Source organism: Blastomyces gilchristii, assembly GCF_000003855.2.
Source record: "Blastomyces gilchristii SLH14081 genomic scaffold supercont1.11, whole genome shotgun sequence".
In the NCBI taxonomy this organism is placed as follows: domain Eukaryota; kingdom Fungi; phylum Ascomycota; class Eurotiomycetes; order Onygenales; family Ajellomycetaceae; genus Blastomyces; species Blastomyces gilchristii.
In genome coordinates, this window is record NW_003101672.1 from 1,222,206 (window position 1) to 1,244,287 (window position 22,082).

The 22,082-nt window shown below is 48.7% G+C and overlaps 8 protein-coding genes across 9 annotated transcripts; 5 read left to right on the forward strand and 3 right to left on the reverse strand.

The window, feature by feature from the left end:
- Position 1: 1 nt before the first annotated feature.
- On the reverse strand, positions 2-6,802 carry BDBG_05547. 2 transcript variants are annotated; one of them, XM_002623993.2, is made up of 3 exons: positions 6,609-6,802; positions 6,286-6,373; positions 2-6,041 (listed from the first exon to the last, which is right to left on the reverse strand). In XM_002623993.2, the coding sequence occupies exon 3, from the start codon at positions 3,300-3,302 to the stop codon at positions 381-383; it is 2,922 nt and encodes a 973-aa protein (XP_002624039.1). In that variant the 5' UTR covers positions 3,303-6,041; positions 6,286-6,373; positions 6,609-6,802; the 3' UTR covers positions 2-380. The 2 variants fall into 2 exon arrangements, with proteins under 2 accessions (XP_002624039.1, XP_031579036.1); XM_031722212.1 differs by lacking the exon at positions 6,609-6,802 and adding an exon at positions 6,490-6,516.
- BDBG_05548 (uncharacterized protein) lies at positions 3,574-5,959 on the forward strand. Its single transcript, XM_002623994.2, has one exon. It carries the CDS (start codon positions 4,371-4,373, stop codon positions 5,361-5,363), a length of 993 nt encoding a protein of 330 aa, XP_002624040.2. The 5' UTR covers positions 3,574-4,370; the 3' UTR covers positions 5,364-5,959.
- BDBG_05549 (uncharacterized protein) lies at positions 6,716-7,346 on the forward strand (the record flags this gene model as incomplete). The annotated part of the gene is made up of 3 exons (XM_002623995.1): positions 6,716-6,730; positions 6,939-7,122; positions 7,234-7,346. 3 exons carry the CDS (start codon positions 6,716-6,718, stop codon positions 7,344-7,346), a joined length of 312 nt encoding a protein of 103 aa, XP_002624041.1.
- Positions 7,347-7,489: 143 nt separating this feature from the next.
- Positions 7,490-10,152, forward strand: BDBG_05550 (PtaB protein; the record flags this gene model as incomplete). The annotated part of the gene is made up of 5 exons (XM_002623996.2): positions 7,490-7,802; positions 8,007-8,884; positions 8,957-9,244; positions 9,299-9,562; positions 9,622-10,152. The coding sequence occupies 5 exons, from the start codon at positions 7,490-7,492 to the stop codon at positions 10,150-10,152; spliced, it is 2,274 nt and encodes a 757-aa protein (XP_002624042.2).
- Positions 10,153-10,854: 702 nt separating this feature from the next.
- On the forward strand, positions 10,855-14,695 carry BDBG_05551 (urease accessory protein). Its single transcript, XM_002623997.2, has 3 exons — positions 10,855-12,182; positions 12,317-12,415; positions 12,495-14,695. Exons 1-3 carry the CDS (start codon positions 12,016-12,018, stop codon positions 13,027-13,029), a joined length of 801 nt encoding a protein of 266 aa, XP_002624043.1. The 5' UTR covers positions 10,855-12,015; the 3' UTR covers positions 13,030-14,695.
- BDBG_05552 (small nucleolar ribonucleoprotein complex subunit) lies at positions 13,526-15,228 on the reverse strand (the record flags this gene model as incomplete). Its single annotated transcript, XM_002623998.2, has 2 exons — positions 13,526-14,503; positions 14,569-15,228. 2 exons carry the CDS (start codon positions 15,226-15,228, stop codon positions 13,526-13,528), a joined length of 1,638 nt encoding a protein of 545 aa, XP_002624044.1.
- A 217-nt stretch (positions 15,229-15,445) lies between these two features.
- On the forward strand, positions 15,446-18,453 carry BDBG_05553 (pre-rRNA processing protein Tsr1). The gene is made up of 3 exons (XM_002623999.2): positions 15,446-15,724; positions 15,816-16,279; positions 16,349-18,453. The coding sequence occupies exons 1-3, from the start codon at positions 15,610-15,612 to the stop codon at positions 18,200-18,202; spliced, it is 2,433 nt and encodes an 810-aa protein (XP_002624045.1). The 5' UTR covers positions 15,446-15,609; the 3' UTR covers positions 18,203-18,453.
- A 397-nt stretch (positions 18,454-18,850) lies between these two features.
- On the reverse strand, positions 18,851-22,003 carry BDBG_05554 (DUF726 domain-containing protein; the record flags this gene model as incomplete). The annotated part of the gene is made up of 3 exons (XM_031722213.1): positions 18,851-21,045; positions 21,204-21,379; positions 21,444-22,003. 3 exons carry the CDS (start codon positions 22,001-22,003, stop codon positions 18,851-18,853), a joined length of 2,931 nt encoding a protein of 976 aa, XP_031579037.1.
- Between the last annotated feature and the right edge of the window lie 79 nt (positions 22,004-22,082).

Here is a 22,082-nt window from a genome sequence, read left to right on the forward strand (position 1 = left end):
GGTAGATTCATCTATATGGTTTTTCCCCGCGAAAACCCCGTAAAAGGCCATCCTGCTCACATGACACACCCCAGCGCCTCCTGCATCAAACCTTACGGTTGGCGAAAAATAAAGTAGGATGTATGAAGGAAATAACGCTATTCGTCTATTTTCTTTGGGCTTAAGAAAAATAAAATAGAAGTCAAACTAGAAGTACATGTCTATCATTAATTTTACAAAGAGGACTCTATATGTGTGCACCAGCAAATGAAAATGAAACGCAACCACAGCCCACTGACAACATAAAACGAAATCAAATCAAAATTCCAAGTAAATCCGTGGTAATACCCATGGAAGTATATGTCCCAGAGTTTCCCTGCCTGCCTTGGCGCCCCTAATAATCACTCTCTCACTCGTCCAGTCTCCGTGCTCTTCTGCGCCTCGCCAGGAGCTGCAAATCCCCATCCAGCACTCTTTTTGCGCCGCCCCTTGCGGTCTCCGTATTTCTCGTCAAACTTCTTTATGGCGGAAAGAGACGACATATCCTCACTAATCGACGCGCTGATCTCCTCCATGGCACGCTCGAAATGGGCTTTGGTGAGGGTTCGTCGTTCGGGATATTTGTACGGCTCCTCGCCTGTGTGCTTGACTGCGAGCGCATTTTCCTCTCTGACGCATGCTAGAGCTGCTGCAACGCACATATTTTTCAGGTCCGAGCCGGAGTAGAGAGGCGTTCGGCTGGCTAGCTCGGCAAGATCCACTGAAGGGTCCACTTGCTCTTCCTTGAGATGGATCTTTAGGATTGATAAACGATCTTGCTCGGTGGGCAAGTCTACCAGGAGACGCCGGGGGAGTCGTCGGAGGACAGCGTCGTCAAGATCAAAGGGGCGATTCGTGGCTACCATGATGAAGGCGGAGAGCTCGTTCATGCCATCCCACTCTCGTAGGAATTGATTTATTAGTTCTCGATGTGTTGTTCGTGTGCTGGCTGCAACTCGAGAACCAAAGATGGCATCTGCCTCGTCGATGAAAACGACGCAGGGACTGAGTTTCTTGGCTAATGTGAAGATGGCTTTCACATTCTTCTCCCCTTCTCCCACATACATATCATAAACTTCGGAGCCGCTGACTTCGAGCACAGTGGCACCACTTTGTCGCGCGACGGCCTTGGCCAACATCGTTTTCCCCGTTCCTGGGGGGCCATAGAGTAGCAAGCCAGGGATTTTATCGGTAGAAAGGACACCATAAGTAAACGCATCGGGTCTGATCAGCGAGAGAGAAGTGAGCGTTTTGAGAGCCTCGATTGTATCCGGGGGTGCGTGGACATCATCGAAAGTTGTGCGGATGCTTTCAGCGTCGACGACGCCGTTAAGTAGCTTTTTCTCATGAGTGTTACATGTCTTCCGTAACTGCTTCAAGAGACTTTCCCGGTCCGGTTCTGTCGACGTAGCTTTTACCTTGGGATACTTCTCAGCGAGCCAGTCTCCCTTTGCTCGATCGCTTTTGTCCACAAGATCGATGCTGCGTTGTATGTGCTGAAGATCAAGTTTTCCGGTGCCTTCTACACCACCCAACACAAGCGACACAACCCGGTGAACACGGTCAAAGGACCAATATCCGTCATCAAGACCGGAGCTTGCGATGGCGGCAGTGTCCAGAGGCCAGGTTGGGCCGCGGAGGAGGCTTGTGTCTACTAGTTGCGGATCGTTTAATCTAACCCTCAGCATATTCTGCAGGTGGCGCACGTTGATCTCAAGGGTTCTTCGCTTCATGTCTTCTGAAAATACCGTCTCGACCACCTGTGGGCTCATTGCAGGGGTAACAACAATTGTTCTGGCAAACTCGTCGTTGAAGTCTCTCTGTACAAGTTTAGGATACGATTTCCCAAGAGGATATTCCGGCTGCTTTCCGGAGACAGTGCCGATGATTATAACCCTCTGTCCTTCCCGTCTCTTAGATTGAACTGCTTTATGAAGAAGGGGAAGAAATATGGATCCGCTGCGGGTGTTTTGTATATCTTTGTAGTCTTGAACTTGAACGATAAGATCTGGTCTGAATGTAGTAGTCTTGGCTTGTTCAGGGATTGGTTCGGGAACTGACTCGGGAGCTGACTCGGACGCTTTCTGGCCTTCCGGCGCGGGTGGTGGTTTTGGTTGATGCTTGCAGGGGATGGAAAGGAGTTCATTGGCAATGCGTAGACATCTGAGCTCTTCTCTGGACTCTAAGTCTTCGCGCTGAGGGCGTGGAATAATCACCTTGGCCATACCTACGGAACCCCGAGCCCCCAGGAGGTTTTGCAGGAAGTCCGAGCCACGGATACTTGTCAAAGGAATCGTTCGGGTGAATGAAGTCTCACGATCTTGTCTTCGGCTGGGTATTATGTCTGGATCCTCCTCTTCGGCTGAATGGCTATCATCCTCATCTCCCTCTTCCATTTCTTCCTCAAGTTCTTTAGGGTTTGAAGCTCTCCTTGACTGGTAAACTTCATATCCCATCGATGCAATAGAGCTAGGGACCCCGGCCTCCGCTTGATCCTGTTCTGCGTAGAGTTCAGCAATATCTTGCGCGTTTAGCGTTATTAGATTGGTCTTAAGATTTGCCGCCAACTTCTTGACAACAGCGTCGAGAAAGAAAATCCCTCCATCTCCAGGATACTGCAGGACCAAATGCGATTTGGTCGCCGATGGTTCATCAATGTATCGAGACGCTGGTAAATTAAGTCCCGCCCTAGCAGATGCACATAGCTCGTCCCAAACGGCTAGAGCTAGGCGATAACGAGCGCCGGCGGCGGATGGACCTCCGGAACCACCATTCTCACCGCCCTCGCCGCCTTGAGCAAGTTTGTTCACCACTTCTTCTAGATCACGAGACAATGGCTCTAGCTCCACGTCGTGGTTTGTTGGTACCGCAATCTGAACGGTGGTATCTTGAGCTACCACGTTCCGTTCACGGAACCAATCCGGAACGATAGCGACGTTACGTGTTTGTTCTCGAGGTCTCCTATTCCTTGTGGCGCGGCGAACAGCGGAGCCATAGGGACCTTGTGGTTTCCTAGATGGCGTTGGTGGCACTTCAGGCTTTACCGTCTCCGCATTCTCTTTTGGTGAGGTGTGGCCTTCAGAATCTTGGTTCGTGTTGGAAGTATTGTTACTGAGGGTAGGGTCGACGGAAGGTGGAGGGTCGTTAGGGTTAAAGCGAGAGGGCGAGGAGGCATGAAAAGTACGAGTAATATAGGGGAGTCTTCGACGACCAATAATCCGGCATGGCGCTTTCAGATATGCCTGACGGACTGACAGCAGCCGGCATTGAATAGAGGAATGCATGCAGGGCTGAATTTTGAGCCGCCGCCACCGGGTCTAGCGGTAGTGAAGGAAAAAAGGAACGTCTAAAAACATGCGAGCTCGTGTTGGAAACAGCACGAGACGAATGATTGATGACAATGCCGGGTGGTTTGGGTGCTTTCAATCTCTCCTAAATATATCGAGGATTTTCGTCTGACGCAGGTTGGTGATAAACTGGATATTTTTTGATACGGCGGCTGACTAAGCTTTCATAGAATCCAGGAGGCGGAGAATTGTTAGTCCGGCAGCGAGCGGGCATTGGAGCAAGGTTTAATCCAACATCCAACATACGGTCAACCTGGAATATATCCGACTTGACTTCATCGCATCCATGTTCATGTCGTGGCATGGGTTCAGGCTTCTTTGGATTGCCTGTTCTTAGATGAACCAGAGTGAGGACACCTTGCTGTGTCCCCCAGAGGATGGAAAAAATGACACCGACGATGGTATCTGAAGCTTGCCTCCTGCTAGCTTAATGAGCTCCTCACTAACCCTGTAACTTATAAATCAGCCTCATCTCCCCCCTCATAAGCGCAGTTGGGCTGATGGCGTTGATTATTTTTGTTCATGATTTTCTGCATGTGGAACCCTTCCAACCGTTGCTTGAATACGGGGGGGAAATCGCCTTGGGTCGTATATTTCGCTATCACCCGCCAAGGACAAGGCTCCGTCGCAAACTAGTGCGGCTGGAATACGAAAAACACGGGCTCCCCGTTTAACTACAGTTGGTCTTTGGGGACGCTTGATAAGTGGAATTCCCTCTCCATTTGACATGGCTCAATCGCCAACTTCCCCATGAAAATATTTACCATCGAGTTGTCATTCGTGATTCGAATGCCCTCCCAACAATGATACCTTAGGATTACCGCTTCAAATCGTCCAAATTAACGGAGAAAGGCCATTCTTCTTCGATCTCCAGAAGCCTTCAGGCGATTTTATTGAGGTCGGCTTGCTGGAAGAGGTCTATTGCCGCCGTCCTATGTCCTTTTGATCAACACCCCCAAGCTGCATTGCACAGCGCTGCCTCCTTGCAGCTGCCTCTCTTTCCCAATGAAATCTCTACTACTTTTCACTTTCAATATCTTCCTCCTGGTCGGCGTGTCTCATGCGTGGACCTTGCTTTGGCACGATGCAAACAATGCAGAACATTTCCATACGGGCAGAACTACAAAAGGTTGTTCGGAGATCAATATGTCAAAAGGGAAGCAGTACAAATTTGATCCCCAAGGCACGGAATTTTGCGTTCATATGTTCGCCGACGATAAGTGCCAGGACGAAAACGGCTGGTCGTGTCTGGTCTGGGGTCCCAGGAACTTAGGCCAGCCGTGGGTGAGGTCGTATCTCATCGACACGATCGACGGCAATGGTAACAACAGGGCGTCGAAGCGGCTGCCGTCGGCGACGACGACAACATCGAAGAAAAATGACCCCACAGCAACGGATAGCAAGTCCTCAAAAAAGCCTGTACCAACTGCCAATGAGACCTCTACCTCAAGAAAGACTGGAGAAACTGCTACAACTGCCGAACCCACAACGCTCTCTACTCAGGGTAGTATCACAGCGCAGGGGACTGATGTGACACCCGGTCCATCACCAACAGATCAAGAGGACCCAGAAGCAGCATCGCCGGGGCCGTCAGAGGGGGGCTCATCAATGTCCGGAGGAGCAATTGCCGGGACAGCGATTGGGGTATGCGCAGGCGTCGGCGTCCTAGCCGCCTTTGGATTCCTAGCCTACCGTCGACGTCGAACTAAGACAGATACCGCACCTCCAGTCAACAGTTATGATAATCCTCTCCCCCCACCACCGCCAGAAAAACCGGCGCAATTCGCGCCGACGAAAAAACACGAATACCACCCCAGTCCCAGCGAGCTCGATTCCAAACCAACATCGCCAGACGGCTACCCGCCGCCACCCCCTTTTTCCGTTGTAGAGAAGGATGCGGGCAGTCACTCTAACTGGGCCCACGTGGCGGAGCTGCCCGATAATTCTGCCGCTCCTATAGCAGAGCTCTCCGCCTCGCCGCCGGCCGGGCGGTATTGATTCGGTTTTAAGGAACATATAGACGGAATGGGAATATACTTGAGAGCTTAAGAGCTTGAGAGGGTACAGATTTCTCAGATTGCATATTTGATGGATTTTCATACCTCTTTTGAGACCGATTGGTTTCGTTCCTCCCTCTTTTTTCTTTGGTTGTTTTGTTAGCCTTAGTGTATATAGCTTCTTGAATACTTGATGTTCGATGTGAATCTTCATAATGGGATCTAATCGTACCTATCCATCTCGACACACCCACGTTCAATATCAGAGATTTATTTTGCATATTCCAAAGAGTTTTCTATCTTTTTCCAGGCCGCCTTTTCCACAGCCTCGAGAATATATACATATAGATGTTTGGGGTATTTCCGCGAATAGGCAGTTATTACCTCAAGCTAATTACGTGAATTTCTCTAGAACACATTTTATTTGATGTGATAAAAAAATTTCACGACTTGAAACCCCAAAAAGCCCAGAGGGAGTATTTGAAAAATGAACTCTTCGATGGAGACTATGAACAAAAATCATATTGCTGCAATAACTAAACTATTTTATGATTTAGAAATGCCAACAATTGCATGTTGATCCTGCTTATATCTCAGTGATTACCCTCTTCAAGCCTTCAAGAAGGTGTGTGATAAATATCAAGGCTGACGTTTAGCCAACGCGAAACGTAATATATGCCTAAGACGAATTGCGTACGTTAGCCAATTTGATAGAGAAATAATTGGGTAATGCAAAAATAATTGTAGATTGGTGCAAAAAATCAGACATCCAAGGTTAGGCAATTAATTGTCCGCTCAACGACACGTCGACTTAATAGGTTCATGCGACGGCTAGCGTGGAAACTGCGAATGTAGGAAAAAATTTCATCATGAGAGGTAGGGGGCAAGGAAGATGTAAAATGAAGGGGGAATTTTCGACTTACATTAGAGACTCTTTTAGAGATTGTATTGGGAGAAGAAAAACGAAACCCTGTAGTTAGTTGAAAGCATCTGAAGATTTCAATGTGAAACCTATTAACAGCCTCTTCATCAGCATCAAGTCCAATAGCTATTTTCAAGGGCAATTACGATAGTGTGTGGATAGTAGATGTAATCAGACAAAAAGTACTGGCAAGTAGCAGACCAACCGGAGAGGGAAGGTCCGAATGTTTCTTCAAGGTCGACTCAGGGTATGAAAGAAGTATTGAGAAGGGTTGTCATCCTAGAGACGCTCGGAGGGCATGTGGGAAGTGAGTACTGTACTGACCATCAATCATTGGCTACAAGCCAGTACACGGGTCCCATCCCGTGTTGAATACATTAGTAGAGCATCAATAAAGTGCTGCGAGACATTATCATAATTTTCATAACAACATGGTCTTGTCCGTGGTGAGAAAGATATCAGCATTGTTGGGGAGTGAAGAAGATGGAATGCGGGAGAAGGAAAAAAAAAAATCGTCGTTGGTGCCGGACGAGATTAAATATCGGAGCGGAAAATCCGCAGATCCGCTAATTTAAGCGACAACAAGCTGCTGACTCAGAACAAAGAGCCGCAGCGTGGGATACACGTGATTCCACTAACCTCCATCGGGACTAGCGGAGACTGTCACAACGCCCCGTCCATTTCCACTTGGGGGAACTTGAAGTCTCAACATGCGCTCATCCCGACGCCTGGCACATCGCTCTCCCAGCTCTTTTCAAACGCTTTCGGTGGACACGGCCACCTTTGATCCTGTGCGCCGCTGGATGGTCACCTCACGCTGGTGACCGGACTGTGCAAGGTAGGTTTGTTCTCCTCTGCCCGGCCCCCACCCCTCCAACCTACAACGTAGCAGTCCTATTTTGCTCCCTGCACGCACTCATCGCTATCCCGCTGCTGACTGATATGTTAGATACGATTCTTGCCCTGAAGGCGGAGGCTGCGAGAGTATCCCTTCTCATGATCGAAATTGCGCGAATTCTCGACGATCGACCGACAAACCGTGGCGTGCTAGTCGCGTCCTAAGTCGGAAACCTCATTCATACCAACTGCACGTCGTTCAGTGTGGTCAATTTTTCCAACATCACTTCAAACCAAGTCTTAATCCAGCAGAATTATAGAGTTGTTCTTTTTCGGGGTCCCGAAATCGGCGACTTCTTCAGCCGGCGATGATGATGGCGCAGCCTTTTCCTGCCCATCAAGTCGGCATGGCTCACCATCCGGTGATGCCTCCCGGTCATCCCATGGCCGCAGGCCAACATCCAAACGCGGCGCATCTCGCTGGACAAGGCCCGGGTGGGGGTATAGTGCAGCAGATGCATCCTGGCGTTTCCGCTCCAGGGGCCCAACAAGTGACCCAAGGGGGTCCTGTGGTTGGCGGGATACCGCCAGGCACCACCGGCCCGAGCGCTCATGCCTTGTCCCATCTCGGTCCTGCCCATGGGCATCAAATGTTTCCACCTCAACAAATGGGACAAACCTGTAAGCTTTTTTTTCGCACCATTTTTCTTCAATTTGGGCCTTCAATGCCCCTTTTGTTTGCTCCCTGTATCCACAATATTTTCCCAAGCATTTACGAAATACACCTTCGCGCTAGAAGGCTTCCTTATTTTCTCATATGACTAGTGCGCTATTTGGATTTCCATTTCATGATGCGTTATGGCTAATTCACGTATGCGCTTCTAGATCCTGCCAACCCTCAACTAGTACAACAACATCAACAACAAATGTTGAGACAACGACAAATGATGATGCAGCAGCACCATCAACAACAGCAGCAGCAGCAACAACAGCAACAACAGCAGCAGCAGCAACAACAGCAGCAGCAGCAGCAACAGCAGCAACAACAGCAGCCGCAACATCAACCGCAGCAGCACAACCAGCCTCAGCAGCAGCAGCCGCAGCATAATCAACCACAACAACAGCCACAGCAACAGCCACAGCATGGAGGGATCCCCGCTTCCTTACCCAATGGAACCCAAGGATTGAACGCGGTACAGCTTGCTGTGCAATCTAATCCCAATATGCGACCAGTTAACTTTCCTCTTCATCCTCTACAACAACATTTACAGGCTCAAGGGCATCACGGACAACCGCATAATATGCAACAGCAGCAACAATTCCTTGCTTTGCAATTAGCGGCACAGCAAAATCAACAGAACCAGCAAAACGCCCAACGAGGTGGACCCCAACCGCAATCTATGCACGATGGCCAGAGCGGCACCACACATCCGCAACCAGGGCCTCCAAGTCAAGGCAATACTCCATCACAACAGCCCCAGCAATCGAACCAACCGCAGCCTCCATCATCCCAAGCACCTCCGCAACAGGGACAACAACCCCAGCAACAATCCCAACCGCAGCCGCAAGGGCCAAATTCTCAAACCCAACCCCCACAACAACATCCGCAGCCACATCAAATGACTCCCCATGAAGCGCAACTCAGAGCACAGCAGCAGGGTGCCGGATCCGCAATGATGATGCCTCAAAGAATGGCCAACCCTATGAAAAGGTCCGGCGTTCTTCGATTAGTCACATTCGCTGAACACCTGAGCGCATATTCCGTGAGTGAACCCTGCAACTCAGTTTGTTAAACTTTCTCCTTTCATGACTGACTAGAGACCTTAATTTTTTAGAGTCAAAAACCCCAGCCTGGAATAGAATATTGGGCCCGTTTTGTAGATCAATTCTTTTCACCGAGTGGGGTCCTACGACAGGGCGTTTGGAGTCCGGAGCAAGGAACCAAACAGTTCGAGATCTCTACTCCTGCTCTTGCCCGATATTACCACACCCATTTTTCTAGCGGTATAAAGCACATACAAATGATTGTTGAGAGTGTGCAAGAAAAAGATCTTCCTAACGGTAGCCAAATTGTGGAGAGTCCCAAGACGAGTTTCATTAGCTACATGTCTAATGATTGTCAAGTAAGCCCTCACTACTTGAGCTGAATATAATCTTTTTACTGACGTGTATTCCAGCTTGTTGCCAACGGCACTTTGCGAGCTCAATACGATATACATGGTAAACTAGACCTACTAGAGCTCATTACTAAGAATCACACAGAGTACATTCCGCGTACTCGGCTTCAACCAGTCTCACCAGACCAGAAACAGAGCCCGAAGGTTGGCAAAGGGCTTGCTAAGAGAGCACAGCAAAAGCAACCAGCCGTACCCTCATTTACCGCACCTGATTCTATTGTTACCGAACACGGCGTTCCACCTGCTGTTATGAAGTTTTTAGAGGTATGACAATATTTGCTTCTTCATAAAGTTGCCGGTCTAACAGCCCACTGCATTTATAGGTGGCAGAGACAATATCTCAAATGCAAACATTATTTCAGTATTCCATACAACACCCTCATCTATCACCACACGATGCTCTCCGTCAATTAGTTGCTTCATTCAACGCTCCTCAGAGTCTTGGATTCGGCCCAGGTCACTTGGGAGTTCAGCAGCCACCTGGACAACGCACACCGAGTCTTAACGGGCCGACACAATTCTCACCTGCAGTAGCTCATCTGGGATTACCAGGGGCACAGGGCTCTCCGCACCTCGGGGGACCAAACCATACACCTAGTCCGGCACAGAACAACATGGCGGGCCCTGTTGCAATGGTTGCGCAGCAAAGTCAGCAGGGAACCAACACAAGTGGCAGCCAAGGAACGAGCGCTAATACCAGCCCCAATGTGAGCAACAAACGCCGCCGAAGCGCTATCAAGACCGAAGATGATAATGCTCAAATTGCAGAAGTAAACGGCACAGGGTCGGGCGCATCCAAGGCGCCAAAAGCTAGTCCAAGGGTTGGCGGCAAAAGGCAGAAAGGCACAAGCTAAAGTTAAGGTAGGAACAGAAGAATGTCAGCCCCCACCCCCCCAAATATTCCCTTCGTCGTTTTCACTTGCTTTTAATTTTTCTCATTCCTGACACCCCTCTCGAGACGGACTTGGCGTTTGTCTACATGCCTTTGGAATATGTTTTTCTTGGGCGTCTGTTTTCTTCTCCTTGCTCTCTTCTCCTTTCCCTTTTCGATTTATTTTGGATAACCATTGGTAGGGATTGCTAGTTTTTCGTTGTTTTGTTATTATGGCGTGGCGCCCTTGCTGTTTATAAACCTTGGAATTGCACTACGGATCCCTTGTCTGGTTATATTTTGCGGGTGTGTTTTTCTCTCCCCTTGGCTTTTATGTATTCGTGACGGTTCTGTGTGCGTGATCGCCCCGTACTGTTGCTAACTATTTCCTGCGTTTTTTGGCAACTTGCGGTTGTTCCCCTAAGTTTTTACATTTTTGCACTATCTATTGTTTTCATAGGTTTTTTGCCGGAGTAGATCGGCTGTTTTTACATTTTCTGAACCACCCTGTTTTCTATATTTCCTTTTCGCAAATGGCGTGCACTTTGCTTGGGCTTGACTGCTTGTGCTGGATGGATGCGAGTAGGCACCGCCAACTTACATGCTGTTCGACGCGACAATGATGGTATTTTTTGCGTTCTTATCATTCCTCCTACCGCACTTAATATTTGATGATTTTTTTTTTCTTTTTTTTTTTTTTTTTTTTTTTCCACGGCCATTGTGTTTTATTTCCGCAGTTCTTGTCTTGTTCATGGTCCTCAGGCGTCGATGCATTGGGGTTTCCGTTGATATTTCCCTTACACCGGTTCCTCCCCTCCCCCCAATCTTCCCTGGCTCAGGGATTGATTCAATCCACTCCAAGACATCAGGAATTATAATTTCTGCGGATACCATCTTGTCCTGTTGATCGCCCACATTTGGCATGCTGTCCCCGGCCAAAACTTCCCAACTCATCTCCTGCCCCCATCTATTAACAAACTCCGCTATGTTATTTGCTTGGCTAAATGGGGATTCTATAACTTGCCTTTTCCATGTTACATTACTTGGATTTTGACGTGATACTGGTTTTGCTTGCTGCAAATTTATTCCTTTTCATCCTTTATTGCCATTATATTCAAACACTAACCTAGCTACTTGCTTCGATGTCCTGATATTTTGATTAACCTGTTTTTAAGTTCTTTGCGGAAGCTCATCTCACTATTTTTGGAGTAATTTTTGATTTTTTTCCATTGCGTACTGCAGAAGAGAAGTCTTAAATGAAGATGATAGTTTTTGCAACAAGGCTTGGAAAAGGGCATATTTGGGTGTTCACTCCTTGCTACACTTTCTTCCATGATGTCATTTTGTTTCTGTTGGGTAATAATATATTGGTATCGTACATCTGGGATTTTCCAACGCAGAAAGGGGCTATTAAATGGTAGTTACCGCTTTGGTTCTAGACAATACTATTTATTACCTTTTAACTTACTTATCTACCGGTTTATTGGTTATCTATTGTCCCGCGTACTCCGTACTCCGTACTCCTGGCAACAATGATAATAATATGATTAGTTACTGATTACTGATTAACCAACATATTATTATTATCATGGCCCCGAGACAGGGTCGTTAATGCCGAAACCCTATTCATGGCCGCCGCCTGCCTTTTGCCGTGCCCCCCACCAAACCTAGGCGCACCACAATTTCCAAACCTCCACATCCCACCCCCCCCCCAACTAGTATTATCAAGATAAACAGCTACTGCTTCCTTTGCTATCAAGTCCAATTGATTTAAGTTCGCACGCCCTGTACGACTGACTCGTTACCCTTATTAAATATTCCCCGTATCACACAGCTTCCCGAACCAATGGCTACGCACGACCACTCACGGGGTCATTCCCATACTCATGATGGTGGCGCGCACGGCCATACCCATGAGATCCTCGATGGTCCTGGCTCATATCTGAATCGGGAGATGCCTGTTATTGAAGGGCGCGATTGGACGGGCAGGGCGTTCACTATTGGTATTGGAGGGTAAGACCTTATCTCCCCCTCTCTTGGTTTGTATAGCTCTGGCAGTCCAGATCAGCTATCTATGGGACGGAGTATATGACATACGTTCCTATAGCGATACGATACTATTTGCTGACTTATATGTGTTAATACAGGCCTGTAGGTTCAGGAAAGACAGCATTGATGCTGGCACTCTGTCTGGCCCTGCGTGACGAATATAACCTCGCTGTCGTGACGAATGATATATTTACGAGGTAGGTGAGGTACTCCTGTTTGCTGGTTATAACCAAAACGCAAATCCCATCTCACGCGTTCCTTCCAATCTTAAAACAGGGAGGACGCCGAATTCCTCACTCGTAACAAAGCCCTCTCTCCATCTCGCATCCGCGCCATCGAAACTGGTGGCTGCCCGCACGCCGCCGTCCGTGAGGACATCAGCGCCAACTTACTCGCCCTGCAATCCCTTCAGCGACAATTCCAGAGCGATCTCCTCCTGATAGAATCCGGTGGCGACAACCTAGCCGCCAACTACTCGCGCGAACTAGCCGATTTCATCATCTACGTCATCGATGTGGCGGGCGGGGACAAGATCCCCCGGAAGGGAGGGCCTGGCATAACGGGGAGTGATTTGTTGGTTGTGAATAAGATTGATTTGGCAGAGGCGGTCGGGGCAGATTTATCGGTTATGGAGAGGGATGCGGCGAAGATGAGAGAAGGGGGGCCGACGGTTTTCGCAGAGGTGAAGAGTGGGAAAGGGATTGAGCATATTGTTGAGCTGATTTTAAGCGCATGGAAGGCTAGCGGGGCATATGATGTTAGCCTGCAGAGGTGGAAGGATGGGGCGGTTAGAGGGTCCGGGGCTGTTTGAAGGACTAAAATGAGCTTGATCCCATTGCTTATTTCGTATCTAAATTGTCATTGTTAAGGAATCCGTGCATCCATGGGCCTTCTTCATCTGGCACATGCGACAGAGACGCATTCCAGAAAAGTGTTGGCGCGGCGAGAGCTAGTTCCCAATTCAAATAGCATGCCGTAAGGGACGTGGGATTCATACCTAGCAATCATATAATTATGTGGCAAAGCTCAACTGAAAGATTATGATTTCTATACTCTCCTTTCCGAAATTTTTTTCTAATCCGTACAAATTCCATATCCATTCCGAATCCAGTACGTACTCCTGTGCGATGCAACGCTGGAATAAAAATAATATTGTAACGCCATGGGTATTTTCAAAAATAAACCAAATGCCGAACGAAAAGTGTATTGGTGCAGAACAATCAGTGACGATAGCTGCATGGCTACTTACTTGCCAGTATCCTGACCTCTGGGTTGCTGGAAAAAACCGACAAACACACCCTAACGACCTAGGAGGATCGCACCCTCGCAAACCGTCCAAGGGCGGGCCCCAAACCAGCCTTCTCGCGCTGAAGATTCTCCTTCGCCCTAGACGACCGTTCTTTCCGCAACTCTTCAGCCTTGAGTCTCTTCTCATCAATAACGTTCTTCCCCGCTTTCTTACGCAAATACTTGCGCAACGCACTATTCCTCCCACGACCCCGATTCTTCAACTTCTCAATAATATCATCAGGCTTCCGATCGAGGTCCCGCTCCTTTCTGCGCGTAGCCTCGCTCACGAGATCAAGATTGCCCACAAAGTCAGGGTTGAGCGATATCATCTCTGGCTGCAGCTTCGTAAGCAGTCCTCGGACTTCTGCCTCCTGTCGTTGCTTCGTGGTCTCGTATGGGTTGGCTTCGGAAGCGTCAAAGTTAGGCTCTCCGCTGCCCGGCACGATTAGGCTGGCAAATCCTTTCTCGTGCGACACGCCGAGAATATCATCATATGGACACCAGCGGACGCGCTCAATGCGTTTCCCGTCGCCGCCCCAGGCCATATATGGACTTTGGACCTTCTCCTGTTCTGCAGCTGCAGCGGTGAACAATCCTTTCCAAACACTGAGCTGTGTGCCCCAGCCAACGGCGGTGAGGCCGCGGTCGCTGATGGCTACACTGGAGCCAGGCTGGGGGACGGAGTAGTTATGAACCTCCTTCAACATGCGGATGTCCCATACTGCCATGCGCAAATCCTGACCTGTTGATACCATGTATCGGCCTTGTCGGTCGACCGCTACTGACCGAACTGGCCCGCGGTGGGTGAGTGCTTTGACGAGGGATGTTGAGGAATTGGGAGACCAGAGAGAAACGGTGCCGTTTTGGTGTCCGACGTGTAGGATGGCGTTATAGGGGTTTTGACAAAGGGAAGTCGGCGAGCCCTGACGGGTCGCTAGTTCTGCTACTAGTTGGCCGGTCGATGTGTCGGTGTACTTGAGATATCCACTGGTAGCCTGTAAAACAGAAAATGTGTTAGCAAATGGAGTGGCCAAAATTGGGCCATTCTTTATATACTCACAACACTGGCAAGGAGAAAATGGTAAGGTAGAAATTCTAGATGTGTAGCCTCGACATGCTTATTCAAACAATGTATCTCAACCCCTGCATGATCGTATATGTAGACATATTTCTTCTGCGCCAAAGCGAAGAACTGATCGTTATGCAGCCATTTGGCATCTCTCACTGTCTCTCCGAGCTGCAGCTCGCATCCCAGCTTCCCGTCTCGCCAGTCCATGGTTGCGACATGACCTTTCCGCCCACCCAGCAATAGCTTTCGTCCGTTTCTCGTATAATCAGCCGAGTAGGGACCCAGGTCCTCCAGCTTGAGTTCGAATCCCTTCTTTGCCGTCTCTATGCCCACACTGTCCTTGATCTCATCTTGTCGTACTTTATACGTTTTCTCGAGCTCACCTTCGGGTTCCAAGTAACCGTGCTCATTTTCCAACAGGATCTCCGCGTCCTTAGCCTTTAGTGCTGCATCTTTATATTTTGCTTCCAGGCTCTTTAGATTGCTTCGTAACTTCCTGTCCTTCACGCTCTTCGCATTGATTTGTTTGCCTCGTCCGTATTTTTTCCGCGCCTCTGCTAGTCGCTGCTTGTCTTCCCGCGACTCGGTGATGTTTCTGTTGGATGGTTTGCGAGAGACAGCCTTCGCTTTTGGAACGGCTTGAACCTCCATAGTTGTGACGAGTGGCTTTATATCAACTACTAAGGAAGCAAGCAACAAACCCTGAATGAATGGCCCAGAATAGGCGCGTCACCGATGTATAGAATCTCCCATCTCGAAGCATTCTTTTCTGTGGCTTTGCGATTTTGGAAAATTGATGCCAAGATTCGCTTGTTGCAAACACAGCAAACATGTCATCATGTGACCTGGCCTACATTCCAATTTATCGACGGCACAAAAAAATTAATATTCATATCGCAAAAAGATATACTCAGACGGGAGAGGATTGGTAACCGGGTTTCGCTGTTCTATTTGGCCAACAGGCCATTGCTTTATATTGCCGTCAACCTGGCCTCCCTTCCTTTCAGGTTCAAGGGTTCCGGTTCGCACACCATGGCACCCAGCGCTGTGGCTGTTCCGCACCACCACCGGAATACCACCAAATCTGTAAATAAGGCGTTCAAGTCAAAGCATCTTTCCAAAGGCGCTCTTAAGGACTTGTCCAAAGGTGAGAGGTTCCTTGCTTGGAAAATAAATTATAATACTTCTTTCAGCTTTTCTTATATTGTTGCACATAGACTAATGTATTTTCACGATAGGCAAAATCGAGGAGAGGGGCAGTCGCAAAACTCCCCACCAACAATTGATGTCGAAACTTGATCGCCGCAATCAAACACGCCAGAAACAAAGACTGAAGCACCAAAACAAGTCCGAATCCGTGAGCATATTCTCAGGCCAGAATGGAGCATCACGACATGTTGCCGTTATCCCCATTGCAGACACCGTGGACACCGATGCGGCCATCAGGAGCTTGAACGAGAGCCTCGATATTCCGGAAACAGATATTCAAGGACATACGTGCCGTGTTCGCATAGAGAGATTTAAGCAGAATATTCTATACCTTCCAACAAAAAAAGATTTGATTAGCGCACTGGATGCTTGTCGCTTGGCAGATTTTGTCATTTTTATCCTGCCCGCGGACGATACACTGGACGAAGGGGCTCAGTTAATGCTGCGGGCGATTGAAGGTCAAGGAATATCCAATGTGCTTGCGGTAACACAGGTATGTGATAGGTGCCCTTATATACCAAGCCTTTGCTGTATTTTAGTCATTGACAATTATCAATTTCAGGGGCTCGAGAAAATCATGCCTCCCAAAAAGCGCCCACAGATTACTGCTTCGCTCAAGTCTTTCATCACACATTTCTTCCCCACACTAGACAAGGTGCATTCGCTGGATTCAAGGCAGGAATGTTCTAACATAGTACGCGGCATATGTACGGCGACGCCAAAAGGGATTCGTTGGCGGGATGATAGAAGCTGGATGCTTATTGAGTCTATACAATGGCCCGAATCGTCTTCTGACGCATCTAACGAAGTTGTGGTCACCGGTGTCGTACGGGGTAGGGGCTTGAAAGCTGACCGCTTGGTCCATATACCTACATGGGGTGATTATAAAATCTCATCGATTACCGCTGCGCCATTGCCGTCAGCTAAACAGAAGAAGGGAGATCATGCAATGAATATCGACGACACAGCGGAACCGCAAGTTTTGGATCAACCAAGCGCTGATTGTGACGATTTGGCTACAGTTGCCCCCGAGGAAGTCGTCATGATGGATGAAACTTTCTCTCTGGCCGACACGGAGAAGAAAGGGGTACTCCTTGATGACTACCACTACTTCTCGGATGGCGATGACAAGCATACGGCACGGCCAAGGCGCCTGCCCAAGGGCACGTCTGATTATCAGGCGGCATGGTACCTTGATGATCTCTCTGACTCCGGTTCTGACCTAGTGGATGAAATGGATGATGTCGATGAAGACATGGACCTGGACACTCCAGCCGGGCCAGAAGATGGCTTTTTCAATATGGACAAGAGAGACGCCATGACTGAAGCTGGTGGCCCTTCCGAATATCCACAATCAGAGATGTTCCTCGACCCATCACCTGAAGACGAGGCGCAACAAATAGAAGAATATCGCGCTAGCCGAAAGAATGAAGCGAAAGAGGACTTAGAATTTCCCGATGAAATTGAGCTTCACCCATCTACAATTGCACGAGAAAGACTAGCTAGATACAGGGGCCTTAAAAGCCTTAAAACGAGCAAGTGGGAAATGGAAGAAGACAGAGCACACGAGCCTGAAGACTGGCGTCGCCTGTTACAAATCGTTGACTACAGGGGCTCCAAAAACCAATGTCTCCGGGAAGCGCTCGTCGGTGGCGTCAAGCCCGGTTCCCGCGTTGACGTTCATCTCAGCGACGTACCTCCACACCTAAGGTCGCTCTCGTCACAGCCAACTTCTCTCTTCTCGCTTCTCCGACACGAACATAAACACGCAGTCGTTAACATCAACATGACCCTAAACTCCACCGTCACAGAACCTCTCAAATCCAAAGAAGAACTAATCATCCAATGCGGCCCACGCCGTCTGATGATCAAACCCCTCTTCTCCGCCGCCGGCAACACTCCCAACAACGTCCACAAGTTCGATAGATACCTACATCCAGGCCGCAGCGCCGTAGCTACATTCATCGGCCCGGTCTCCTGGGGTTCGATACCAGTCCTAGTATTTAAAAACACAGCCGCCGCCGCTGCCGCAGACACCGAAGCCATGGATTCAAGCGCGGATAATGGAGAGCTCGATACCTGGGAGCTCATCGGCACCGGCACAACCATGGCGCCGGACCATTCGCGCGTCGTTGCCAAGCGCGTCATCCTGACCGGCCACCCGTACAAGATCCACAAGAAGGTCGTCACGGTGCGGTACATGTTCTTCAACGCGGAGGATGTGAATTGGTTCAAGGCGCTGCAGCTGTGGACGAAGCGGGGCCGCAGCGGGTATATCAAGGAGAGTCTGGGGACGCATGGGTATTTCAAGGCGACGTTTGATGCGAAAATTAATCCGCAGGATGCGATTGGGATTAGCTTGTACAAGCGTGTTTTCCCCCGAAAGGCAGTTGCATGGGGAGAGGCAACGCATTGACTGGTTGTCTCAAACGAAGAAATAATGCAGAGAAAACAGTGTTTTTGAATGGCTAATTTTTTTCATTTTGCCTCTTATCATCTTGCTCTACCCTCTATTCGCATTGATTGATGGTTTTATGACATCCCCTTTGTTTTCTTTGACTTTATTTTAAACTCCCTTTTTTGCATGGCGATAGAAAAGTGAAAATAAATTCCACGATATTGCGGGTCCTCTGGTTAGGACAGCGAGAACCCCCCCCCCCCCCCCCCGAGGCTAGACGAGTATACGATGAACACCAACACCATCTATAACGTATAGACAAATATTACGATTGATTTTACGATTTTTGACTTATATATTCTTCCATTTATTCAACTCCCACCTCTTTCAAGTGTCAAATTTACATGTAGGCCAGTTGCCAATTAAACGATTTACCCTTAATAATAATTTATATTCATTGAGAACGAGAAACGTTCTGAGGTGATAAAAAACCGAAACGGTCCCAAGAATTGAGAAAAACAGATACAAATAAAATGGACAAAGGAAACGTCAGGGAAAAATGGAATTAGTTTACCAGCGATGAGCATGAAGCACAGCATGGAACCCATTCCAATAATAATAATAAATATTTGGCAGCAATCCACGGGAAATTTACCTATGGTATCCTCAGTCATTAGTGCGGTCCACAATCTCGAGTCTTGCCAGTTGGGCGTGACACAGGGCTTGCTGTGTCTGTTCCTCCACCATTCTCTCCAGTCGCTGCACGTCAGCGGACGACGGTTCAAACAGACTATTATTTTCCTGGAGTAGTTGTTGCCCCATGTTCATCTCACGCTGGCCTTGCCGTTCTTCCCCTTCTCTTTCAACTGGCTGCACATCAACAAGTAAAGGTTCCCGCGAGAGATTGTTCTCCATCTGTTGCCTCAGCTTCATCTTAATTTGGTCTTGCTCCTTTTCCCATTCAAGTCTCTTCTCGTCTCCTTCATCTCTAGCTCTCAGCATGTCGATTTGCCTTCGCAATTGTTCCTTGTCCAGATGGTCATGCCCGATTCTTTTGAGAATGGATCCAACCATATACTGGTATCTCAAATGACCGCTAACCGCATCGCTCACGTCGAAGTTTTCTACGCCTGGGACGCCAGAGATAGGCTGGAGACCAGCTATTCCGAATTGGGCACTGTTTGCACGGTACAAAAATCCGAGGATCGAGTCGTTAAGTGAGAAGACATTGACGAGTCTACCACTAACAATCGTCCGCATCAATCGCCAATGGCTGGTTGTCGACGGAGTCGGCGATCCAATAAGTATAGCAGATTCAACTAATCCATACGCTCGTCTTCTCGCAAGGCTTATGAGGCAAGAAAATATCACACGAGCACCCAAAGAATACCCGACCAGCGTTACTGGACGTTCACCCTGAGCTTTGTTGATTAGCGCGTCCGCGAGGACTTGGCCAGCCTTATCAGCGCGAATTTTAGCGATACTAAACGGGTTATCGATTATGTGTGAAAGCTTTAGCAGGGCAACAGGCCACATAGCTGCGCCAAGGATGGGTGCGAAAACGGTTCCAGTGATAGCTTGTTTGGATGCAAAAGCCCAAGCTGCATTTCTCACCACAGCTGTCAGCGCGTTGCCGAGTTTCACTAGGGCTTTAAACTCCCATCGCAGCGCAAATGCTTCGGAATCCTGTCCAAGAACCCGCCAAGGGTTTACAAAATCCTCCTGTTCAGTAAGCCAGCCGCTAATAGCGATTGTAACCCTAAGACGTTGATCCGTTCGTACGGAAGCTATATTTTCTCCCTCTGAAGCTGTTGGCGTATGGATGGGGAGGAATGCAAAATCTTCAACTTCCCGTGCGTACCGGTCCATCATCTTGCCTGTCATTCTTGCACCATAGGCCCCAAATATCCCTCCAATAATGGCGGTACTACTAGCAACTGCGCCAAGATATCCCGCTGCAACGGTCGCTCCTAGGCCAAGTCCACCCATCACCGCACCAATACCGGCAGCAACAAAGGGAGCAGCTAGTCCTCCCGTCACCCCAATGAGCACACCTCCTGCGATGGACGCAAGACCAACTTTCCACTTTCTTGACGTTTTCGTCTTGTCAAACTTTGCCTTGGCTTCTTCATCTGCCGTCATTATTTTTGCAGTCTGTAACAGACCTTCTGCAACCTTTATCTCATCGTTAACCAGGTCATCTATTGACAATCCAAGGCTGGAAACCATTCTGAGCAGAAGGACTCGTGAATGTGCACTGTAGTGTTGAAGGCTTAGAAGTAAAAGGAGAACCGAATGCAGAATGATTAATTTTGTGGCACGTGGAAGTTCCTTAAGGGGGGTTTCGATTGGCGGGTACCTGCAAGTATCAGGTGTGGTGGTGGTGCTCTCTGCGCTCTCATTAATCTGGCCCTCGTGCTGCTGCTGCCTGTTGCGAAGCTCCGGATAATCAGGGGCGTTTATGATATCCCCAACGCGATAAGTGACTGAATCTTTCCAGGCACTAAAATACCGAAATGCTTCCGCCTCAACTTTGACTTCCATTGTAGATGACTTTCGGGGTGTAGGGGTCAGGCTCTCTTGCTTGAGAGTACTCGGGTCGGGGTTGTCTGGGGAAAGTTCGTTATCATTTGGCTGAGGCCTCGGATGCTCCATGTTGAAATGATCGCAAATTGTTTGCTGCATCTGATCCATAATATCCACAATGAGCAAGGCCAGATCCTGTCGCTCGTTTAGGCTGAGGATGGATGCCAGGTCAACATCAATCTGTGTTTGTTGTGTCTGTCTTCCCACTTCCGGCGGGCCGCTCTGGCCGCTCCATGACGTTGGCGAATCCATGTGCGCACTGTCGAGAGAGGAAGCTGTAGGAACCGGGGTAATTAACCTATATGGCGCGAAATCCAAACTCCACAGGGTTCAAGCACCAGTAAACAATCGTGGTAGAAGATAGAGTATTCGAATTGAGGGTAATGTTGTACAGTATAGTAAACAAATGATGATGCGAAGATGGAAGATGTACCGAAGAACGAAGCAGGCGAAGTGGACGACGGCTGCCAACCCGATGAGTCAGCACGGAGCTTCTGCGGCAGGAGCCTTGTACGAAGATCGACAAATTGCGATGAGATGACGCGCACGAAGGTGAGGAGATATTTGAATGTTGGATGAGTGTGGAATGCAGTTACGGGAAGACCGGTTCTATCTTCTATATCCGCCGTCGTTTTCTGAACTATTCGTTTAGCTTGACTGGACCACAAAATACCTCCCCATTGTTTTCGAGGCTGGTTTCAAGGCATCACCATCCCACACCTCCCCTTCCGGGTTGTCAAGTCTCTCAGGTCTTGTGCGGTGAATTCGTCTGCTTCGTCCTATATAGCGCTCTTGTTTCAGAGACGCATCGAGGGTCTTTATACTAATTTTATTTTCCTCCTGTGCTTCCTCGGTCTCGTCACGGATACTTCGCAGCGGTGTAACACCCGTGGTATCAATGCTCTGGACCTCCTTCACAAAATGAATTTGTGATTCAAGAGTTTTCAGCATCTCCTCCTCTTCTTCAACGCTTGAGGGTGGTGGAAGTGCGGAAAGCCGGAGGAGATGGTGGAGCTGCTTTGAAGATATCGTACGCGACTGGGGAAGGGATGTACTTTCTGGTAGGAGAGATTTGACGGACCAACTTGGTTTCGAGACAATGGAAGCTGGATCTTCAGTGGAACCGGTTGCTGACGGCGGATTCTGTTGAATACTTCTCGCGCCCACGCACTGTGTTGTTCTGGGAATCGTTTGCAGGAGTGGTCGTGCAGACCAGATGCGGTTGAGAGCCATTGAGCCTATGTAGAATGTAGAAGAGTTAAAATAGACAGAATTTGTTAATACGTGTCCCGTAGGACGTTTTTGTTCACTT